Consider the following 19057-nt stretch of genomic DNA (forward strand, 5'->3'; position numbering starts at 1 on the left):
TATTGGTAGGGGTCCTTTAATCATATGTCTCTGGTCCTTCATTGTGGTTCTCCCCTGCAGAGCCATCTGAGGGAGTCAGTACCCCATCTTGCCCTCCTGTAAGTCCCAGTCATCCTAGTCATACCCTTTATATAATCAGTGCTTCGATGGACAGATCATTTTCAACTCATTTATATTTCCTTAGTATGGTTTGTCTATCTAGTCCCTATCTTCTTTCACTGTTCCCATCTAGTTCTCCTTGAGGGTTAAGGTTAGGGCTCAAAGACTGCCGGGTAATACTTCTAGATCAGATTACAGGGAAGGATATTTAGGAAGTCAGAATGCAACTGGTTCCTTCTCTTCCACCTTGTTCCCTCCTCATATTGGACAGGTTATCTTTGGGGAATGGGATAGTATGATTTGGGATTATGAGTCTCTCTTAAGGATCTGTCATTTGTTCTCTGTACTTTATTTTGACCACCGCTGGGATGTGTATATTTGTGACTCAGAACATTTGTTTCTCAATTGGGTGCTGGATGCTGGGTGAGTCAAGAATACAACGATATATGCAGAGGCAAATGAATCAGGAGCTTCCCTTCTTCCCATTACAGGGTTCCTATTTTATGTATTTATATATCAGAACTGAGAAGAAAGGTCAGAACTAGTTACTGGTGAAAACTTTAACAAAATAACCCAATCCCTATTCCTAAGGTTTAAGATGTCTCTAGGAGGTCCCCTATTGAAACAGAGAAGTTTCGGGTAGAAAGATCAGGATCAGAAGGAGGGCTTTATCTGGCTCTACGTATGCTTTGGACAAATCACTTAATTACTCTGAGTCTCAGTTCCCTTTATAGAATTGAGTTATATAAATGTTTTATCTACCTCATTAAGCTATTTAGGAGGATCAGATGAGATTATGTGAAAATAAATGTTTTAAAGTAGTCACAATGCATCAAATTTATATAGCATCTTACTGTTGTTAATAAAAATAACAAATTTAATCAAGGTATGCTATCATAATCATCATCATCATCATTATTTGATAAATTTATTAGCCTAACATTTAATGTCTTTCTTTAGTCTTCTCTTCACCTTCCTTACCAGACAGATCTCCACTCTTTCCTTACAAAAGCTGCCTCTTTGCTTCACTTACACTGATGTACTCACTCCTCCTTCTCCCTCCCAAATGTTTTGTACTTTATTAATTTCAAGCTGTTGTTGAGATAATGTTTTTCACATCAGAAATTTCTTACTCTTTCCTCTCCTGCTCCACATCTCCAGGCCAATTCAATGAACATCTTCTTTCCATGAAACCTTCCCTAAACACCTCCACCCGAAGGGCTCTCCTTTCTCTTCTCTGAACTCACCATAGTTTTTGTTTATTCCAACCACTTGACACTTAGAACATATTTCTTTATAAGCTTCCCAAATGTCTTCCCTTATTTCCAGTTTATCTTACATCTTTCTTGTCAGTAGTTGTTTGTATGCTATCTCCCCCATTAGGCTGTGAATTTCTTGAGGTCAAAGACCACCTTTTGATTCTGTTTATATCTTCAGCATTTAACAATTTAGCACAATGTCTGGCACATATTAGACACTTAAATGTTTATCTGATTAACTATTCATGTATGTATATCATATTCTTCCTAGTATCTTTTATTTATCCTTCATCTCTCACTTCCACCATTTGTAGTGATTTTAAGGTTTATAAAGCACTCAGTGTATGTGGTCTCATGTAATGCTTAAACTGTTCAAAAGAGGTATTGTCACTTCTCTTTTAAAGATTCACACTCTAAAGCATAGGGAGTATAAGTAATTTGCCCATAGTCTTATAGCAGATAGGCATCAATCTCTAGATCCAAACCCATTTTTTCCCTGGCTCCAAGTTCAGGGACATTTTTGCTACACTAACCTTTATTTGGTCCAGTGAATTAGCAGGAGTTATAACACTGAGGAATGAGGAAGTGACTCTTCCAGACATTACAAATTACCCCAAATCAAGCACTTCAGTTACACTGTGCCTCTTAGTTATATTTCTCCTTTTACTGAACAGTTAACAGGGAGAACTAGACAGTTCCATTAATGCTAAAAGATTAAATAATCTTCATGAAGATGTCCACAAGACAGGTTGGGGTTTGGGTTAGATGGGGGTCTAAGAATGACTCAACTCCAGGCAAGCCTAACCTTTTCCCTAGAGTTACCTAACCCTGATGACCAATTCAGATACTTCCCAGATTACCACCATCAGAGCAATCTTCTTTGATCAGCTTAGATTCAGACATTTGGCTTCCTCTTTCTGAATATAGATGCAAGAGATCCTCAGAAAAGGGCTTTTCCTTCCCAGTAGGGCAAGAGTTAAAAGGAATAGTTGCAACATATCTCTTTTCTAGACTGAGTCACCTCCCTGTTCTGCCCCCTTCCCCCTCCATAGTCCCAGCTAAAATATTATAAAGAGGGACTACAAGCAAAGGCGGGGGACTGAAAGTCCTGGGAGATCTCTCAGTCCCAAATTTAGCCTGTTTTTCAGGGATTTCAGCTGCAGTAGACAAGACACTCTCCCTGGATTTGGTGTTCCCTGTCTGTGATAGGATCATGAAGTGGGAGCTGCTGTGGCTGGAATGTCTCCTTCCCATAATGGTGGCAGGAAAGTCTGTGAACCTAGTGGATGAGGAGGAGGCTCTGGTGAGTGTCAATTAATGGTAAGGGGAAGACCCTGGGTTTTGCAGAGAAGATAGTTAGCAGGATGGGGTAGCTCTTGCCCCAAACTTTCCATTTATTCCCTACTTCTCACCTCCTTTCTAATCTTCCCTCTCTCCACTGTTCCGTCTTCTTGTTAATCTTGATTTGCTCTTCTCTTCTTTCTTTCCTCTCCCCCTCTGCAATATAGTTTTCTCCATCCTTTCTTCTTGTTTCCCTATGGATTTTGTTTAATCAGTCAGACGCCTGAGTTCTGACTCCATAAACTGAAGGAGATAGAAAGATTTTCCTTAACTAGGAGTTCCCTTTACCAATAAAATTGCAGATCCATTCCTTATTGCTGTCCTTCCTAGGATTACCTAGTAAAGTATGGATACCTTCAGAAGCCTCTGGAAAGAATGACAGATGGTTTTGAGCCAGAAGAGGTGACAGAAGCGGTAAGGTAAGAGATCAAGAATGGAAATGTTGGCAAAGTAGCACACTATGATCCTCAGCTATAAAGCACTGAGGAAGAATATTGGTGTTAAATATATGGGCAAATTATCTATTTATCTATATGTAGTGTATGTATATATGTATACCCTACATACATATGTATAGATAAATAAATGATAGATAAATACATAGTGAAGAAGGAGATGGGAATAAGTATTTATTAAGAATAAATGTGCCAGGCATTGTTCTAAGCACTTTATAGATGCTGCCTTATTTGATTTTCACAACAACTTTGTGATGTAGATGTGATTATTATCCCCATTTTACAGTTGAGGTAACTGAGGCAGACAAAAATTAAGCGACTCATATTAATAAAAATTAAGATAGTAAGTGTCTGAGGCCAGATTTGCGCTCTGATCTTCCTGACTCTAGGCCCAGTGCCCTATCCATGGCATGCCCCCTAACTGCCAAAAGAGAGAGAGATACAAAGAGAGAAACACACACACACACACACAGAGAGAAATGGAGAAAGATGGAAAGACAGAGAGAGACACAGAGAGAGAGTCAGAGACAGAGACAGGGTGGGGGGAGAGAGACAGAGAGACAGAGAGAGAGGGGAAGAGGGGGAAGAGGAGGGTGAAGAGAGGGGAAGAGAGAGAGAGAGAGAGATGGGAAGGATGGAGGGAAGGAGGGAGAAAGTGGAAAGGAGGGAGGGAGAGGAGAGAGAGATACAGGTTCCTTAATGCAGCATAGCCCCATTTTTTCCTTTGATTACATTCTGGGTTTAACAGTGCCTGAGTTCATCCACTTTCACCCAGTCCAGGCCAAGACCATTGACTAATCCATAGAATTAAAGATTAGTGGGGGGAAAAAAACAACTTTAGAGGGGATGGAGTTCAATTCAGAACTTTAACAAGTATTCCAGAGTATCAAAATCACAGCCTTTCAGAGTTCAAAAGGATCTTAAGGATTATCCAGTTCAACCTCCTTCTTCATTTTTAAAAATGAAGATATCCAGAATTGAAGGGTAGAGAACATGCTCTAAGGTTATCTCTGAAAGCAGCATGGTCAAGATTGGAATCCATTTTCTCTGCCTCACATCTTTTTAAAAAAAAATCTCTCTGTGCTGATTCTTCAATGACCTTCAGCTATCCAGTTTCTCATCTTCTCCCCAGTTCCAGTTAGACTTTGGTATGAATTCAGTTCTGGAAGTAAGGTAGGAAGAGGAGGAAAAGGAATACAGCTCTGAAGAGGAAGAGCATGATCCAGAAGAGAATGTTGTATGGCTGGCAATTCTCATAAGAGAATCTTTAGAGTAGAGTTAATCTAGATGAAGGGACAAAGTAAAGAGTCTATGGCTTTAAATAAAATTGCTTAGACATAAAAGGGAATTTTATTAAAGTCAGAGCTGGAAATGGAGTCTATGATAGGAGACTGAACATTTCCTTTTTTTAAAGGACATAGAAAAGAATCTCTTCCTCAACCCTCAACTATATGGACTAGAGGCAAAAAACAAAACAAAACAAAAATGCAATGATCCTCAGACTTTCTGTATTGGAAAACAATGTCTCAAGCAGCAAGTAGCATAATACTGTCAACCATATCATCCTTCTTACCCAAATGGGTTTCCTCTCTCTCTCTCTTTTTTTTTTTTCCAGGTCCTTCCAGGAAGCTTCAGGGCTTCCAGTCTCTGGGGAGTTGGATTGGGTAACAACGACACGAATGAGGCAGCCTCGCTGTGGCCTGGAGGATCCTTTCAACCAGAAGACCCAAAAATATTTGCTTTTAGGTGAGAGTTGAAGTTCAGAAGGGAATGTGGAAGGTAGAGTGAGGAACATTGTAAGTTATGGGAGAGATGAACTGACCACTAAGCTTAAAATGGTTCTGAGTTGACTCTGAGAGGACACAGGGGCTTGAGTTTCTTTCTCTCCATCCCTGTCTGGATTGGTAAGAACATTTGATTTCTGATTCATATCCAACTTCCCCAGGTCGTTGGAGGAAGAGGCATCTAACATTCCGTATTTTGAATTGGCCATCTACCCTCCCAGTCCACATTGCCAAGACAGCCCTGCATACTGCCTTCAGATACTGGAGCAGGGTGGCCTCCCTGAGCTTTCGAGAGGTTCAGGCAGGCTGGGCAGATATCCGTCTCTCCTTCCATGGCCAACACAGCCCCCATTGCTCAAAAGGTTTTGATGGACCTGGTAAGTCCCTGTGCCTTTGATCTTGTCCCCTCTCATCAGCAGATTGTGAACTTGATCATCATTCTCCCTCTTCTTTGTATTCTTCAACTTTTTCCTATTAGTTCTTTCCGTCTTCCACCATGCCCAAACTATCCTAGCCTTAAAAAAAAAAAAAAAAAAAAAAACCTTCACAAGGCCCTACCATACCATCTAAACTATTATCCTATATCTCTCCTCTTCTTTCAGTCAAACTCATAAAGAAAGCTTTCTATATTTATTGCCTCTACTTTCTTTCCTCTCACTCCCCAAGCTTTTGCATTCATCAGAAACTATTTCTCTATAGTTACCAATATTATTTACCAAACCTGATGGTTTTCTTTTCTTTTCTTTTTTAAAGTCCTCATTCTTCTCATTTTGTCTGCTCCATTAGACACTGTGGACCATCCTCTTTTCTCTGGGTTTTCTGTCTGTCTGTCTGCCTCTTCCTGTCTCTGTCTCTCTCTGTGTCTCTGACTCTCTTATTCTTGCTCTCTTGCTCTGTTTCTCTTTGCCTCCTTCTGTGTGTGTCCCTCTCCCTTCCAATCTTTCTATCTCTTTGTCTCTGTCTCCCTCTCTTTTTTAAAAGCTTTTTATTTTCAAACACATACATAATTTTCAATTCACCCTTCATAATTCATAATTCATAATTCATAATTCACCCTTGAAAAATCTTGTGTTCCAAATTTTTTCTCCCTCTCTTCCTCCAAGTAATTCAATATATGTTAACCGTGTATAATTCTTTTATTCATATTTCCATAATTATCATGCTAAGCAGGAAAAATCATATCAAAAAAAAAAAAGAGAAAAAACAAAAAGCAAACAAACAACAAAAAGAGTGAAAATGCTATATATTGTGATCCACACTCAGTCCCCAGAGTCCTCTATCTGGTGCAGATGGCTCTCTCTCCCTCTCTTTCCTCCAGTCTCTCTTTCCATCTCTCTGTCTCTTTGTGTCTTTCTCCGTGTCTTTCTCTCCCTTCCATTTCTCTCTTTGTCTCTCTCTCCCTTCTTCCCTGCTCTCCTTCCCTCCCTTTCTCTCTCTCTCTCTCTCTCTCTCTCTCTCTCTCTCTCTCTTCTGTCTTTGTCTCTGTCTCTCTGTTCCCCTCTAGTCTCGTCCTTATCTGGCTCTCCTCCTATGTCTGTTTTTTTCTCAGTCTCCTTGGCAGGACCTAAGTCACACAACCCCTAACTGGGAGTATTCTAGGTTCTGTCCTAGGCTCCCTTCTTTTCTCTCTCTATTCTTAGTTGGTTATCTTATCAATTTCCATGAGTTTAAGATTTCTAGATCAATATATTCAGTTTTAATCTTTTTGATTAAAATCATAAAAAAATCATCTTTTTGAACTTCAGTCCCATATTACCAATTATCTATAAGACATTTCAAATTAAACATGCCCCCCAAAAACCTCATCTTTCCTTTCAAACATACCCCTCTTCCAAATTTCCAGTTTTTGCCAAATGTGCTATAATAATAACAGCTAGAATTTATTCATGTAACAAATATTACCTAATTTTATCCTCATAACAACTCTGGGAGATAGCTGTTAATATTATATCCAGTTTATAGGAGATGAAAGAGGAACACAAAGGTTAAAAGGCTTGCCTGGGGTCAGGTCCTTCTCCTACTCAGTAAACTATTTTAAATGCCTTGTTATTGCCTCTAATATAAAATATAAACTCCTTCCTTCAGGGCCTTTTAAGGGCAATTACAATCTGGCCCTATCTTTCCATATTCATTGGATACTTCTTCCTGTCACAGTCTCTGTGATACAGCCAAATGGTCTTTATTCTGTTTCTCATACGTCATGACCTTCCCTTTTCCATTCCTTTGGATTAGCTAATCCTCCCATGTCTGGAATGCCCTCTTTTTTCACTTCTGTCTTCTAGAGATGTAAATATAGATGTAGAGACTTTTTCATGAAGTCCTTCTTGATTCTCAACTACTTGTGTCCTCCTTGTCACTTTGTATTTATTCCTCTTTATTCTGTACATACGTATATACATTATGTCTATATTTCTATTTCTTCCCTTGTTGTGTGCTGTTTTAGAATATAAGCTGTTTGCTAGTAGGGATTGTGGTATTTATTTTATTTATAGCTCAAATAACTGATTTTATTAAGTACCAATTTAGTCTATGAACTCCTTACTACATTTGTGTGCATTGCTCCCCTCCCCGATGATCTCTCCCCCATTTTGACAGCTTCCTAAAGCTCCCTTATTAGAACTTGGGCTCCTTTTCTACATTCCCATTGAGTTTTCTTGTCTGCAAGCTCCTTGAAGGACTGTATCTTGCCTCTGTTTTGTATTCTTGCCACTTAGCACAGTGCCCGACACATAGTAGGAACTTAATGGAGATTGAATGATTGATTCATCCTTTCTTTTCTAGACACAGGATAGCATTATGGAAAGATTCCTAGATTTGGAGTTAGAAGGGTTGGGTTGGACTCTTGGCTCCCCCATGTACCACCTGTTGAGGCCTCTGGGTGGTCTTTGCCTTGAGTCAGGAAGCCGGGAGGACAAATCAGGCCTCAGATAATGGTGGTGAGAGTGAACTTCTCTTTGCCTCACTTCCATCATCTGTAAAATGAGGGTAGTAATAACACTTACCTTCTAGGGTTGTTGTGACGATCTAATGAGATAATTTGAGCGCACTTAATACAGTATCTGGCAAATAGTAGTTATATAAATACCCTGCTACCTGAGTCCACTTGGACCTTTGGTTTCTTTTTCTCTAAAATGAAGAGACTGATTTGAGCTCTAGACTCCAGCTCCACATCCTTTGATTCATGTCTTCCCCCCAGAAGACACTTTTGAGGTTTAGGATGGGGATGGAGAGCATAAACAAGATTTGGGGGACTAACTAGAAGATCTTGAAGGGAAAGAGAAATGAGAATAAAGTGACTGGAGGGCAATTATATATTTAAACGCAACAGTTACTAAATTCCCCTTTCTCAATGCTCTATGCCCAGGAAAAGTCTTAGCCCATGCTGACATCCCTGAGTCGGGCAGTGTGCACTTTGATGAATCAGAGAAATGGACAGAAGGGACCAAAATGGGGGTGAATCTTCGCATCATTGCAGCCCATGAGCTTGGCCATGCACTAGGACTGGGCCATTCCCGATACCCACAGGCTCTCATGGCACCTGTTTATTCTGGCTTCCGACCTCACTTTCAGCTTCATCCCGATGATGTGGCAGGGATTCAGGCCCTCTATGGTAAGTCTCTCCTCTTCATCTCCAAGTGTTTGCTTCTCCAAGTGTCCTACTTCAGTGAATATTCTCTTTCCTCAACCCCCCAAAATATCACTTTCTTTTATAATGAGATGTTTCTAGGAATGACATACCTTGGCTCCCTCTTATCCAACATTGGGATCCCCTTTCCTTTGGCTTTAACTTTGTGTCTGCAGTCTTAAGCCCAGTGCCCTCAGTTTCCTTATTGGGAATAGAGAGTATTTTATTACTTTAGTTATTTTACTTTTTCCCACTTCCTGGCACCCAAAAGCCATCAGACTTTCCTTGTTTTTTTTTTTTTTTCTATTGGAAGTCAAAATGGACTTTTTATCCTTTCTCAAGATCTCTAAGCAAATGATAAGCAAATGAGAGGATCCTGGGAACCTTTTTCTCACATGTGGTATCTTAAATGCCTTTCCTCCAGCCCTGATGTGTATTTAATTTGCAGGCAAGAGGATCCCTCCCAGTGGAGAGGAGGAGGAGGAAGAGGAAGGGAATGAAGTTTCCATTGTAACCCCAGGGCCCACAGTGCCCGGAACTATGCCTGACCCCTGCAGTGGAGAGCTGGATGCCATGATGCTGGGTAAGCCCCTCCCCCCTTGAGGGTAGAGTTCAGTAAAATGGCTCAGACATTTATCCCTAAGAACTGGAAAAATGGGAATGATTCAGGGCTGCCTTGGAAGGTAGAACTCCATGCCTCTAGAATGAACACATGTGGAAGGGGTGGGGGAGGGAGTGTTCTGACTTGTGATTTCATCTGTGTATGGGATTTCTAGTGTGAAAATTCCCTTTACTGCTACGGATCTGTTCAAATGTAACTTATTGTCCCAGAGAGACCTGGACATTGATAAGTGAAATGATTTGCAGAGTATGTGTCCAAGCATTGCTGAATGTGGTCTTGCCAGGCTCCAGGGTTTCCTGGCTCTGAGGCTGGCAGCCTTTTCATTATCTACAGACTGTCTCTCACTTGTTTTTAAATAAACTTTGAACTTCAGATAGGGTGTGAGGGTGTGTGTGTGTGTGTGTGTGTGTGTGTGTGTATGTGTGGCCTGGACCTGGCTTTGCTTTTTCACTTTCCCTCATCATCCCTTCTTCAGGCCCTTATGGAAAAACATATGCCTTCAAAGGAGACTATGTATGGACGGTGACTGGTTCCAGACTGGGGCCCCTTTTCCATGTGGCGACTTTATGGAAGGGACTCCCAGGGAACCTGGATGCTGCTGTCTACTCTCCCCGTACAAAATGGATCCACTTCTTTAAGGGTGAGGAAGGAATAAGGTGTTTTTAAAAAAGGGAACAAAGTCTGTTTTAAGAGGATAAAGATTTGGCATTTGGGCTTTTCTGGGGGGAAAGGGGGAAGTCCAGATCTATGGTTTTCTTGGTATAGGGAACTCCCAGTATGGAAAACTCCTTTCATTGTTGTAGACTAGTATCTTTTCTGTAACTTTTAGCTAGTCTTAAAGAGTTACCAGGAGGCCCTGAGAGGTTTAGTGCCTTAAGATCATAATGCTAGTTTTTTTTTCAGGGGTAGTACTTGAACCCAGGTCTTTCTGATCTATTAGATCCTTTCTCTGAGTCCCTGGAAAATAAAGAAAAATTGTGAAAGGAAGGGATAAAGATATACTGAAGGCCTTTTCCTTTCTCCCCCTAATCTCTTTAGGCAATATGATCTGGCGCTATATGGGTTTCAAACTGGTTCCTGGCTTCCCTAAGCGGCTAAGAGATGTGGGACCCAACTTGGATGCAGCTCTGTACTGGCCCCTCAACCAGAAAATTTTCCTCTTCAAGGTACAAAATCTTTAACTTTGTAAAAGTGTAAGTGCCTTAACGGGAGGGACTGTTTTTCCTTTAGGGCTTTGCTTTGCCAATAAAGGGAATTGGCATTCTCTTTAGGAATGGTGATGGTGGTTGAGAAAGTCCTTTCCCAGTGGAAATATAGCATTCTTAAAAATATTTTAAGGGGGAGGGGCTGCTGCCCTGGAAAGAAAAACTACAAAGGTGCTGCAGGAAATTCTTGACACTTTTTGTTCTTTTATTCTCAGGGCTCTGGATATTGGCAATGGGATGAATTGGCAGTGAATGATTTCAGCCGTTACCCCAAGCCGATAGGAAAGCTGTTCACTGGGGTGCCGGACAAGCCCTCCGCAGCCTTGAGCTGGCAGGATGGCAAAGTCTACTTCTTTAAGGGTAAAAAGTACTGGCGCCTAAACCAGCAGCTCCGAGTGGAGAAAGGCTTTCCCAAGGACACTTCTCAGAACTGGATGCACTGTTTCCCCCCAACCACAGATATCTCAACCTCAACCACCACCATCTCCATCCCAACAACTGCGCACTGAGCCACAAATAGGACTACATCTCTCTCAGCCCCAGATAATGCCTCTTCATTTCTTACTACCACCTTTGCTCAGGAGTAGGAATTGACCCTACTTTTGTACCCTGTGAAGGACAGGACCATCAGTGATGGACAACCTACCTCTTGTCCAGGCAGTAGCACTTTGCCTCTGGGTTAAAGACTTGCCTTGACCTAGTGCATCTACCCCTCCTGGATGGCCACTACACTTTCCCCACCTTGGCAGGGGTTACTTTTTCTTTTCTATCTAACATTAACCACTCCCTGGCCAGGCACAACTTCTCCCTTATCTAGGATACCATCAGTTAACTCCTTGTCTAAGGGCAGCTCTGGATGTCAGGGGCCATCTCTCATTTCAACTGTTCACTATACATAAGAGATGTCTTTAGGATTAGGAGTAGAGGGAAAGGGAGGTTTGCCAACTGGGACAAAAAATGTTTCTAGAGCTTGGTGTGGTTAAGTTTTCTTTGTAATTCTTGCTGTAATTAATGCATAGCCTTGAAGAGCTCAAATGAGATATTCCTGAAAAATATCTCAAAGATATTGAGACAAAATATGTCACTTTTTAAAGTGAAGTTAATATGAGTTAGTGATCAAATGATAAAACAACTCTCCCTGGAAGTTGTGATCTCTCTTTCACCACAGATGTGTTTCTTTTATGCACTGATCATACACTAATTTATAAAAATTATTGTTGTAAATGTCTTATTATTCTTGTTAGATTGTAAACCCCTGGAGGGCAAGGACTAAGTTTTATTTAAGTTTTTATCCACCTAAGCACCTAGCAGTGTGCTTTTCAAAATAGATGCTTAGTATGTTTGTTGAACTAATGAAAGAAAGAAATCAGATCATGCATTTATTAAACTCTAAGCACTGGAGTAAGGAAGAAAAGAATGTAAGAATAGGCTATTAATATAAGTGATGAGACTTTTAAAACTAGATGCCAATTTTAAGTGTAAGGAAGCTAGGATCTACTCCCTTGGGTACCAGAAGACTCAAAATAAGTTGGGTAACAGAGTGGTCTGCAGGAGGATCAAATTTGTCAGTATGCCTCTGATTCTAATGATTGGTTCCAGACATTTAGAAGGAAATATGGAGAAGTAGAGATAGAAGAGAGCAATTTATCAGGCTAGCTTACCTTGATGAAAGTGTCCTTTAAAAGCATTAATTCTTTGCAATGTTTCTATGTTCATCGTGCAAACTTTTGATCTCTATAATTCGGTTTTCAGATGAGAATGCCTGTGGTTGGTATTGGTTATTTAGTTGGATATATTTATTTTTGCCATTGAATGAACTGGCATCCATAATTGGGATTACTTGTGATTTCTGCTCAAAATTCCTCAGATATTTTTTAACCAACAATATTATTACTAAATATTTTAAAGATATTGAGCATGTTTTCAAATTTTGTTTTAAGGAGGTTTTTTCCTTAAGAATTTTATAGAGGTTAAGTGGGGAAGGGAATTTTAAAAAAAGGTGGATACATCCTGTAAGCAAAAATCTGAAAGTTCTCTCAGAAAAAATTATGAAAAAATGAAAAAATTCTAAAACAGAATTCATGAGTTTGTAGAGCTGAGAATCTGAACATAATATCTAAACTTTCCTACAAGGTTTCAGAGGCATATTGGTGTAGTAGAAGCCTAGCATTGGCCCAGAATCCTGCCTGGTCTTACCTTAGACACATACAAGCAGTGGTAACTAGGGGATTTCATTTGATCCATGAATCGCCCAGGGGATTCTTGACTTTCAATAGGTGGGCTGCTTATCTGCATTAGTAGAAGGAATTCCTTACACAAATAAAACCTCATATTTCTAAGTAGCAATTGTTTTTCCTTTAGAGCAGTGCCTTGTACCTAACTGACATTTAGTAAATCTTTGTTGAATTAGATTGAAATAATTCCATCTAAGAAAAAAAAGAGGAAATAGGGAAAGTCTGGAGCACCTGGTTCAATCTTCAATGTCATTTTATTTACATACCATCAATATCTCTCCCCTCCCTCTGCCCTGGTATCCATTTGTGTTCCTTTACATCATGGGGGGAAGTTTATGGACACTAGAACAGACTGAAAATGTTAGGACAGGGTTAGTGGCTGGAGTGGAGGTGCAGTTAGCATGTTAGTGTCCTACAGGGCTGAGAGGCTGCTGGCATCTGTCAGTCTCCCATTTTGCCACTCTTATACTTCCTGCAGCTCTCCCCAGAGTTGCCTCCTTCTCTTCACTGAAAGGAGCCAGCAAGGGGCAGAGTCTAAAGTGGACTCTGACCCAGCATATACAAGCAGGAGAGGAGGCAAAGGAGGAAGCACCAGGGAGGACAGAGCCCCCAAATGAGGTAGGAATGGGGCTCAGGCACTGGAAGTGTGGGGGAGAAAAGAATATTGAGTGTTATAACCCACTTCCTTCATTAGCCTGAGATTTGAGGAGTCAAGGAGAGCCAAAAGGGATCCTTCCCTTCCCTTTCTTCTCAGAAAGGAGTTATATTTGTCTTTAGAGATTCCCTGATTTTTCATAGGATCTTCAAAAACTTTTACCCCATATTCCCATTTTGAGGCACAGAATTTGGGTGGTACAAAAGGAAGTTATGTTGTAGAAGGGAGAAAGGTCCTTCCAGGGTTGGGGTCATGGTTGGCTGGGCAGTAATATTGAGTTTTAGGGGGGACAGAGAATTCCAGGAATTCCAGGACCATCTCTATAGTTTGAGCAGAGGTGAAAATTTGGTTCTTCCACCCCCTTTCTCCTTCAATCTCCCTTCAGCTGTCCCCAGCTCCACCCTGGCACATTCTCCTTCAGGGTTGGGCCAGACTACATTTCATGTCCTCTCCCTCCACCCCCAGAGGAAATATGCATTTCCATATATGTTTATCATTGGAAAACTCTACCTCTTTTGCCCAAGCATTGACCACCTGGTGCTCTGAACCTTCTCTCTAAGGCACAAGTGTAGGGTGAATGTGTGTGTGTGTGCGTGTGTATATATACAGGCTCAGGTTTGGTTGGAGCGAGTGGGTATGGTGAGGGGCACGGTGGAACCACAGTCAGAGTCTATGTCCAGGATGGCATGATGGGGAGTACCCACAGTGCTTGGCCCCAGCTGTCGATCCCGGAGACTCTGAAGATAGCTCTGTAGGGTAAGTAACACCAGGAAGAAGTGGGGAAGGGAGAGAAGGGCCAAGGTCAGAGGACCTGGCTCTTCCTATTTTCTCCTCCCACCTTCTCTGCCACTTACGGGTGCCAGGCTGTCAGCTGGGCTCCGGGCTCGGTGTGGGACCTGTCGACGGTAGCTGCCCTCACTGGCTGTTGCCCCAGAATTCTGCTGCCACTTGGCCTCCTGCTGGCGGATCCTAAGAAGCTGGAGGCCCTTTAGTCGATGACTCAATACTGCTTTGGAAGAAATAGGGACTAAGTTGGGACCTTTTCAAAATCCATTCCAAAGCCAATCTCCAGCACTTCAGGGAGATTCTCATTTTACTTAGGTTAAATATCCATTTAACCTACATACTTCAGTTAGTCCCAGGATGAACTACCCGTCAACTTTCCTCAGAGATTTCTTTCCTTTTAGATTTCTCCTTCTGTTCTTTCTTTAATCTTCCTTTACTTCCTATAAAATCTTTTCATATAGGATAATCCCCTAATAATGATAACTTTCCCTATTCCTCTTTTCTAAAGTCCTAACTAACCCTTAGGACTTCTATCCTAGCAAATTCTACACTCTTACTCTCACTGCTATGCGGCAGTAATACTCTTCATTTTGTCCCCTGATGACCTTTGGAAGCTACCTTCATCAGGTCAGATAGTCCCATGCATCCTTCCCAAATGTATGTATTTATTTCCTCCCTCTCCCCAAACTAGGCATTTGAGGTCAGGAATAGGGAAGCAGAAAAGAATGGGGAAAGAGATAGTGTCAGTATCAAGAGTCTAACTTACCATCATCATGGCCTCTGTGTTCCTCGGCTGTGAGTCTCCACTGAGCAAGGGCCCCAAGTGCCCCCAGGGCAGGCCAGGCACCCAGCAGGGCCCAACTGTACCAGCAGAGGGGGGGCAGGGCAGGCAACGCCTGAAGCCGCTGACCCAGACGCCCACCTAGTGCCAGCCCTTCCAGGAAGTAGTCAGCACAGCCCACCAGTACAGCCGCTCCCAGGAGGGCTGTGCCTAACACGGTGAAAGGTCGGGGCCAGCGGAGGGTAAGCAGGGCACCTAGAAGTGCCAGTCCCACCAGGCCCCCTGTTGGCACCCAAGCTGAGGGTGGTTGGTAGATGGGCTCAGTGCCCAGGAGGGCACCTGCCCCTAGGGTCAGGCCCAGCAGGAGGCCTGTCAGGAAAAGCCCCACGCTTCGGACCAGCATGGTGACCAGCCCACAGAGGAGGCCAATGCCCAGCGCGATGCCCGCGCTCACCTCCAGGCTCAATTGTGTCTCCAGCACTCGCTCCTTGTGGCACAACAAGAAGATTACCAAGGCTCCAGAGAGCAGCCCGGACAGGAACATCACTGCCTTGAAGCATCGGTAGCCTGGGGGGACACCAGATATAAGGGCGGGAGCCAAGGGGTTGGGCACTAGGAGCTTGAGCCAAGGCAGGGAGAAGCCAGAGAAGGATAACATCAGGAAGGAATGGGAAGTACGGCAGGGACAGGTGCTGCAAGCAGGAGGCAATGTGCAAAACTTGGAGGCATGGGGTGGGAGGCAGAAGAGAGTATTGACAGACTCAGGAACTAGGTAGAAAAGGCAAATAATGGGATGGAAGCCTTGCTGAGGGGAGTGGGCATAAAGGGTGAATAAAGAGGGCACTCTTCCTTAGAAGACAGAGAATTCAGTTTAGTGGGGAACAGTGATAAGCAAAGAGAGGATGCTGTGCAGATGGACAACAGCCAGAAGGACGGGAAATATTGGGAAAGGCAGAAGAAAGCTGTTAGTGAAGCAGAAAAGTGGAGAAGAGAAGATGTTATGAGTTGTGATTACTATATTAGTGTCATACATTAGTGTGGTACTGAAAGAGAAAGATATCAATGTTGAGAGGCCAGCAGATTGTGGCAGCTCCCGCCCAGGATGTAGCTTTGTCTTTGTCTCTATTTTCCTCACCAAAGCAGCAGTAGATGACTCCAAAGAAACAGCAGAGAGCACAGGCCAGCGCAGGACCCAGCTCGGGGTTGTCTTGAGGCTCTAAGACACATTGTGGTTCTGGAGGCTCTGGGAGTTGCTGATTAAAGAGTCTGGGGTCTGAAGTCACAGTCAAGGAGGGTGGAGCTTGATCCATGGCCAAGGTGATCAGCTCTTCTCTTTATTCACAAAAGTTTGAGGGGGTTGGGCAACCTGTAAGGAGAAGCAGGATCTGCTCAGAGAAACCCTTGAGTGGCCTTCTTGGCAACTCAGAGGGCCCTGAGGGATGTCTCGATAGTTTAACTCTTCAACCCAGTTATCTGGAATGGGGATGCCCATCTTTGCTGGGATGGAGACGCCTAAATCTGCTGGGAATATTCTAATGAATAGAGTGAAAAATATCATGAGTAGGCAGTGTGGTATAAATTAGCATTAGATTTGGAATCGGAGATTCTGGATTTGAATTGTTTTGCAACAGTGAAACAAAATCCTGTGGTAACCTTGATCACAACTTCTGTGAGATTTAGTAAACTCATATGTAAATTGATGGGAATGAACTGGATCTTATGGTCCTATTAAGCAAGCTCTGGATAATTTGGGAGGGATTGATGGATGTTGGGATAAAATTGGACTTCAGGTCTTTCTTGGGGATGGGGTGGGATGGAAACAGGAATTCAAGGGTCAGGAATGCTGGTTGTAGAGGAGTTTTTTTTTTTTTTTTGTTTTTTGTTTTTTTTTAATTAGCTTTGATTAGGGCTTCCAGAAGCAAGTTCTGGAAGAAAGATCCAATCTGTGCTAAACCCCTAACTCTGCACAGTATAAAAAGGTTGGAGGTTAATGGAGGAAGAGTAAAGAAAAATGATTCATGGTGGTGATGGGGGGAGGTCCTAAGCATCTCCACAGCAGCTGAATAAAGAGAAAAAAGTTAATAAAGGAAAAAAAGTGATGACAGAGAGGGGGAGAGAGAGGGGGGTGGGGAGGAGGGAGGGAGGAAGGGAGAGAGGGAGGAGAGGGAGAGGGAGAGAGAGGAGGGACACACACACACACACACACACACACACACACACACTCTGGAGACCCAGAGAAAGAAACAAGGACATAGAAAGTCTGACTGCAGGAGAACTACAGACCTTACAGCTTTTTGGAGCCTTGTCTAGGATCAGATCCTGGGAGAGAGTTGTTGGAGAGAACAGTGCCGTTGCTCTAAGATCCCTCTTCCTTCTTGTTCCTGTCTGAATGGGCACTCTGCCCACTGGCACTCCATGTCTTAGCATAAATCCCCTTTGACCAACTCAGGATGGCATTCTTCCCGTTCTCCCCCCTTTGCCAGTACATTGTACAAGTTGATAGAACTAACGAGTGCCTTGAATAGGGAGAGTTTAGAACGGGTTTGCATCTGGGGGCGCTGGGTCTGGGAAGAATGTATTCCTTCCTTGCATTTGGTTGTCCAAGTTCTCAGCCAGCTGCAGAAATCGGAGCCTCCATCTCCTGACTTCCCACCCCATCCCCCTTCTGATGTCTGGGGCTTCCATCCTAGGACAGGATGGGAAGTGGGGCAGCAATTACTCACCACCCTGCTTGGACCTGGGGACACTTTCCTAGACTCCCAGTGGCATCTCGGCTCGGGGGACGACCATGGGTGGTGGACGGTGGGGGAAGGAGTTCCTTTGGTAGCATTCAAAACTCTTGCTAACAGTGCAGTCCAAGCCCAGGGAACTCAATGCAACCAGCTGGGGGGAGGGGGGAGGGAGGAAGGAAACTGGGAACTGCGGTGGGGGAGGGGGATGGAGTGCGTGTAAGGGGGGGTGACATCACGGGGCGGGCCCAGCCAACCCCACCTCCGGGGGGGGGGGCGTAAAACAGGGAGCTCGCTCCGCTAGCTGGCGTCTGGAGACCCGAAAACTTGTGCGGGAAGTATTTGGAGAGGAGGGCAAGTCGACGCTCTTGGGCAAGGGACTCCACACACTCTGAGGGCTACTCCTTTGCTTCCGCACCCCCCGAACTCTCCACCGGGGTCCCAGCGCCCCCCAACTCCGGTTTGGTTCCTTCCACTTCCCAGAGAATTGGAGTATTGTCTCCTGGAGAAAAGGGGTCGGCCTCCTGGACCCCGGGCAGTAGTCAAGGGTTCGGGGCGCCGACAGGGAGTGAGGCGGAGACTGGGGTATCTGGAAGCTCTTGGGAGAAAGACTCAGACTGGGGAAGGAAATTTCGTTAGGGGGAGAAGGGCGGGAGGTCTTCCTTTCCGCGGGGTCCAGAGGGTCTCAGCCTCCGGGTCAGACTCGCACTTATGCAAACCAGATGCAAAGCCGGGCTTCCCAGCCTCCGGGGTCCCCAGCCTCCGGGGTCCCCAGCCTCCGGGGTCCCCAGCCTCCGGGGTCCCCAGCCTCCGGGGTCCCCAGCCTCCAGGCTTCCCAGCCTCCGGGGTCCCCAGCCTCCGGGGTCCCCAGCCTCCGGGCTCGCGCGCTGACCTCCCGCAGCCGCTCCGCGCGTCCTCTGGCCTTCCGACCCCTGCCTTCTCGTCGGGAGGGAACCGGGGCGGACGGTGGCGGCCAGAGCCGGAGCGGGAGCCGGGGCCACGCTGGGCAGCCCAGCTCGACTCGCAGCTCTCCCCCGCCCCATCACACCGGCCCGGCCTGGGCAGGCGCTGGGGAGAGCTGCGGGGGAGGGAGGCCGGCAGAGGGTGGGCCGGGGGTAGCCTCCTCTCCGCCCGGTCTCCGTGGGACACAAAGAAGCCAGCTTCTCCCAGGCTGCGGCCTGGGGGCGGGGAATGGGAGAAAATGAGCAGGGCGGGATTCCCCTCCTCCTGATCCCGAGGGGAAACTGAGGCAGGGGGGCGGGGCTCTGGCTGAGCCTTTCAGTCTCTTCGGAGATTCGGAAATCGCAGCTCTCCCGTTCCACAGTTGCCTGTAGCGCCCGCCCCCTTCCCCCCCTACCTTCCAGGGCCGTACTGCGCTCTAAATTCCAGATTGCAGCTCGGGCGGACACGGGCCCTTTAAGGGGTGGGGCTTCTTGCCGGCACGAACTGCCTCTCGCTGGATCGGACTCGCGCGTGCCCCAG

General features: G+C 44.6%; 2 protein-coding genes across 5 annotated transcripts; one reads left to right on the forward strand and one right to left on the reverse strand.

Moving 5' to 3' along the window:
- The first annotated feature begins 2267 nt into the window (after positions 1 to 2267).
- Positions 2268 to 12593, forward strand: MMP19 (matrix metallopeptidase 19). Its single transcript, XM_003772160.4, has 9 exons — positions 2268 to 2661; positions 3030 to 3118; positions 4770 to 4900; positions 5100 to 5315; positions 8303 to 8548; positions 9012 to 9146; positions 9661 to 9825; positions 10224 to 10351; positions 10606 to 12593. Exons 1-9 carry the CDS (start codon positions 2572 to 2574, stop codon positions 10897 to 10899), a joined length of 1494 nt encoding a protein of 497 aa, XP_003772208.1. The 5' UTR covers positions 2268 to 2571; the 3' UTR covers positions 10900 to 12593.
- Positions 12594 to 12859: 266 nt separating this feature from the next.
- On the reverse strand, positions 12860 to 18999 carry LOC100921186 (transmembrane protein 198). Of its 4 annotated transcripts, none has more exons than XM_031941222.1 (5): positions 18933 to 18999; positions 15982 to 16212; positions 14832 to 15413; positions 14134 to 14288; positions 12860 to 14028 (listed from the first exon to the last, which is right to left on the reverse strand). In XM_031941222.1, the coding sequence occupies exons 2-5, from the start codon at positions 16154 to 16156 to the stop codon at positions 13891 to 13893; spliced, it is 1050 nt and encodes a 349-aa protein (XP_031797082.1). In that variant the 5' UTR covers positions 16157 to 16212; positions 18933 to 18999; the 3' UTR covers positions 12860 to 13890. The 4 variants fall into 4 exon arrangements, with proteins under 4 accessions (XP_031797082.1, XP_012406934.1, XP_023361049.1 ...); XM_012551480.3 differs by lacking the exon at positions 18933 to 18999 and adding an exon at positions 17570 to 17781 and having other exon boundaries at positions 14134 to 14285; XM_023505281.2 differs by lacking the exon at positions 18933 to 18999 and adding an exon at positions 17570 to 17781.
- Positions 19000 to 19057: the final 58 nt, after the last annotated feature.

The sequence above is a fragment of the Sarcophilus harrisii genome, chromosome 5 (genome assembly GCF_902635505.1).
Source record: "Sarcophilus harrisii chromosome 5, mSarHar1.11, whole genome shotgun sequence".
In the NCBI taxonomy this organism is placed as follows: Eukaryota; Metazoa; Chordata; class Mammalia; order Dasyuromorphia; family Dasyuridae; genus Sarcophilus; species Sarcophilus harrisii.

Excerpts from the sequence above, each read along its gene's own strand:
- MMP19 (XM_003772160.4), top strand. The coding sequence starts at position 2,572 with ATGAAGTGGGAGCTGCTGTGGCTGGAATGTCTCCTTCCCATAATGGTG. Across the intron at positions 2,662-3,029 it reads TGGATGAGGAGGAGGCTCTG|GATTACCTAGTAAAGTATGG; the intron begins GTGAGTGTCAAT and ends TGTCCTTCCTAG. Across the intron at positions 3,119-4,769 it reads GAGGTGACAGAAGCGGTAAG|GTCCTTCCAGGAAGCTTCAG; the intron begins GTAAGAGATCAA and ends TTTTTTTTCCAG.
- LOC100921186 (XM_031941222.1), bottom strand. The coding sequence starts at position 16,156 with ATGGATCAAGCTCCACCCTCCTTGACTGTGACTTCAGACCCCAGACTC. Across the intron at positions 15,414-15,981 it reads AGTCATCTACTGCTGCTTTG|GCTACCGATGCTTCAAGGCA; the intron begins GTGAGGAAAATA and ends GTGTCCCCCCAG. Across the intron at positions 14,029-14,133 it reads CAGCTGACAGCCTGGCACCC|AGCTATCTTCAGAGTCTCCG; the intron begins GTAAGTGGCAGA and ends CTTACCCTACAG.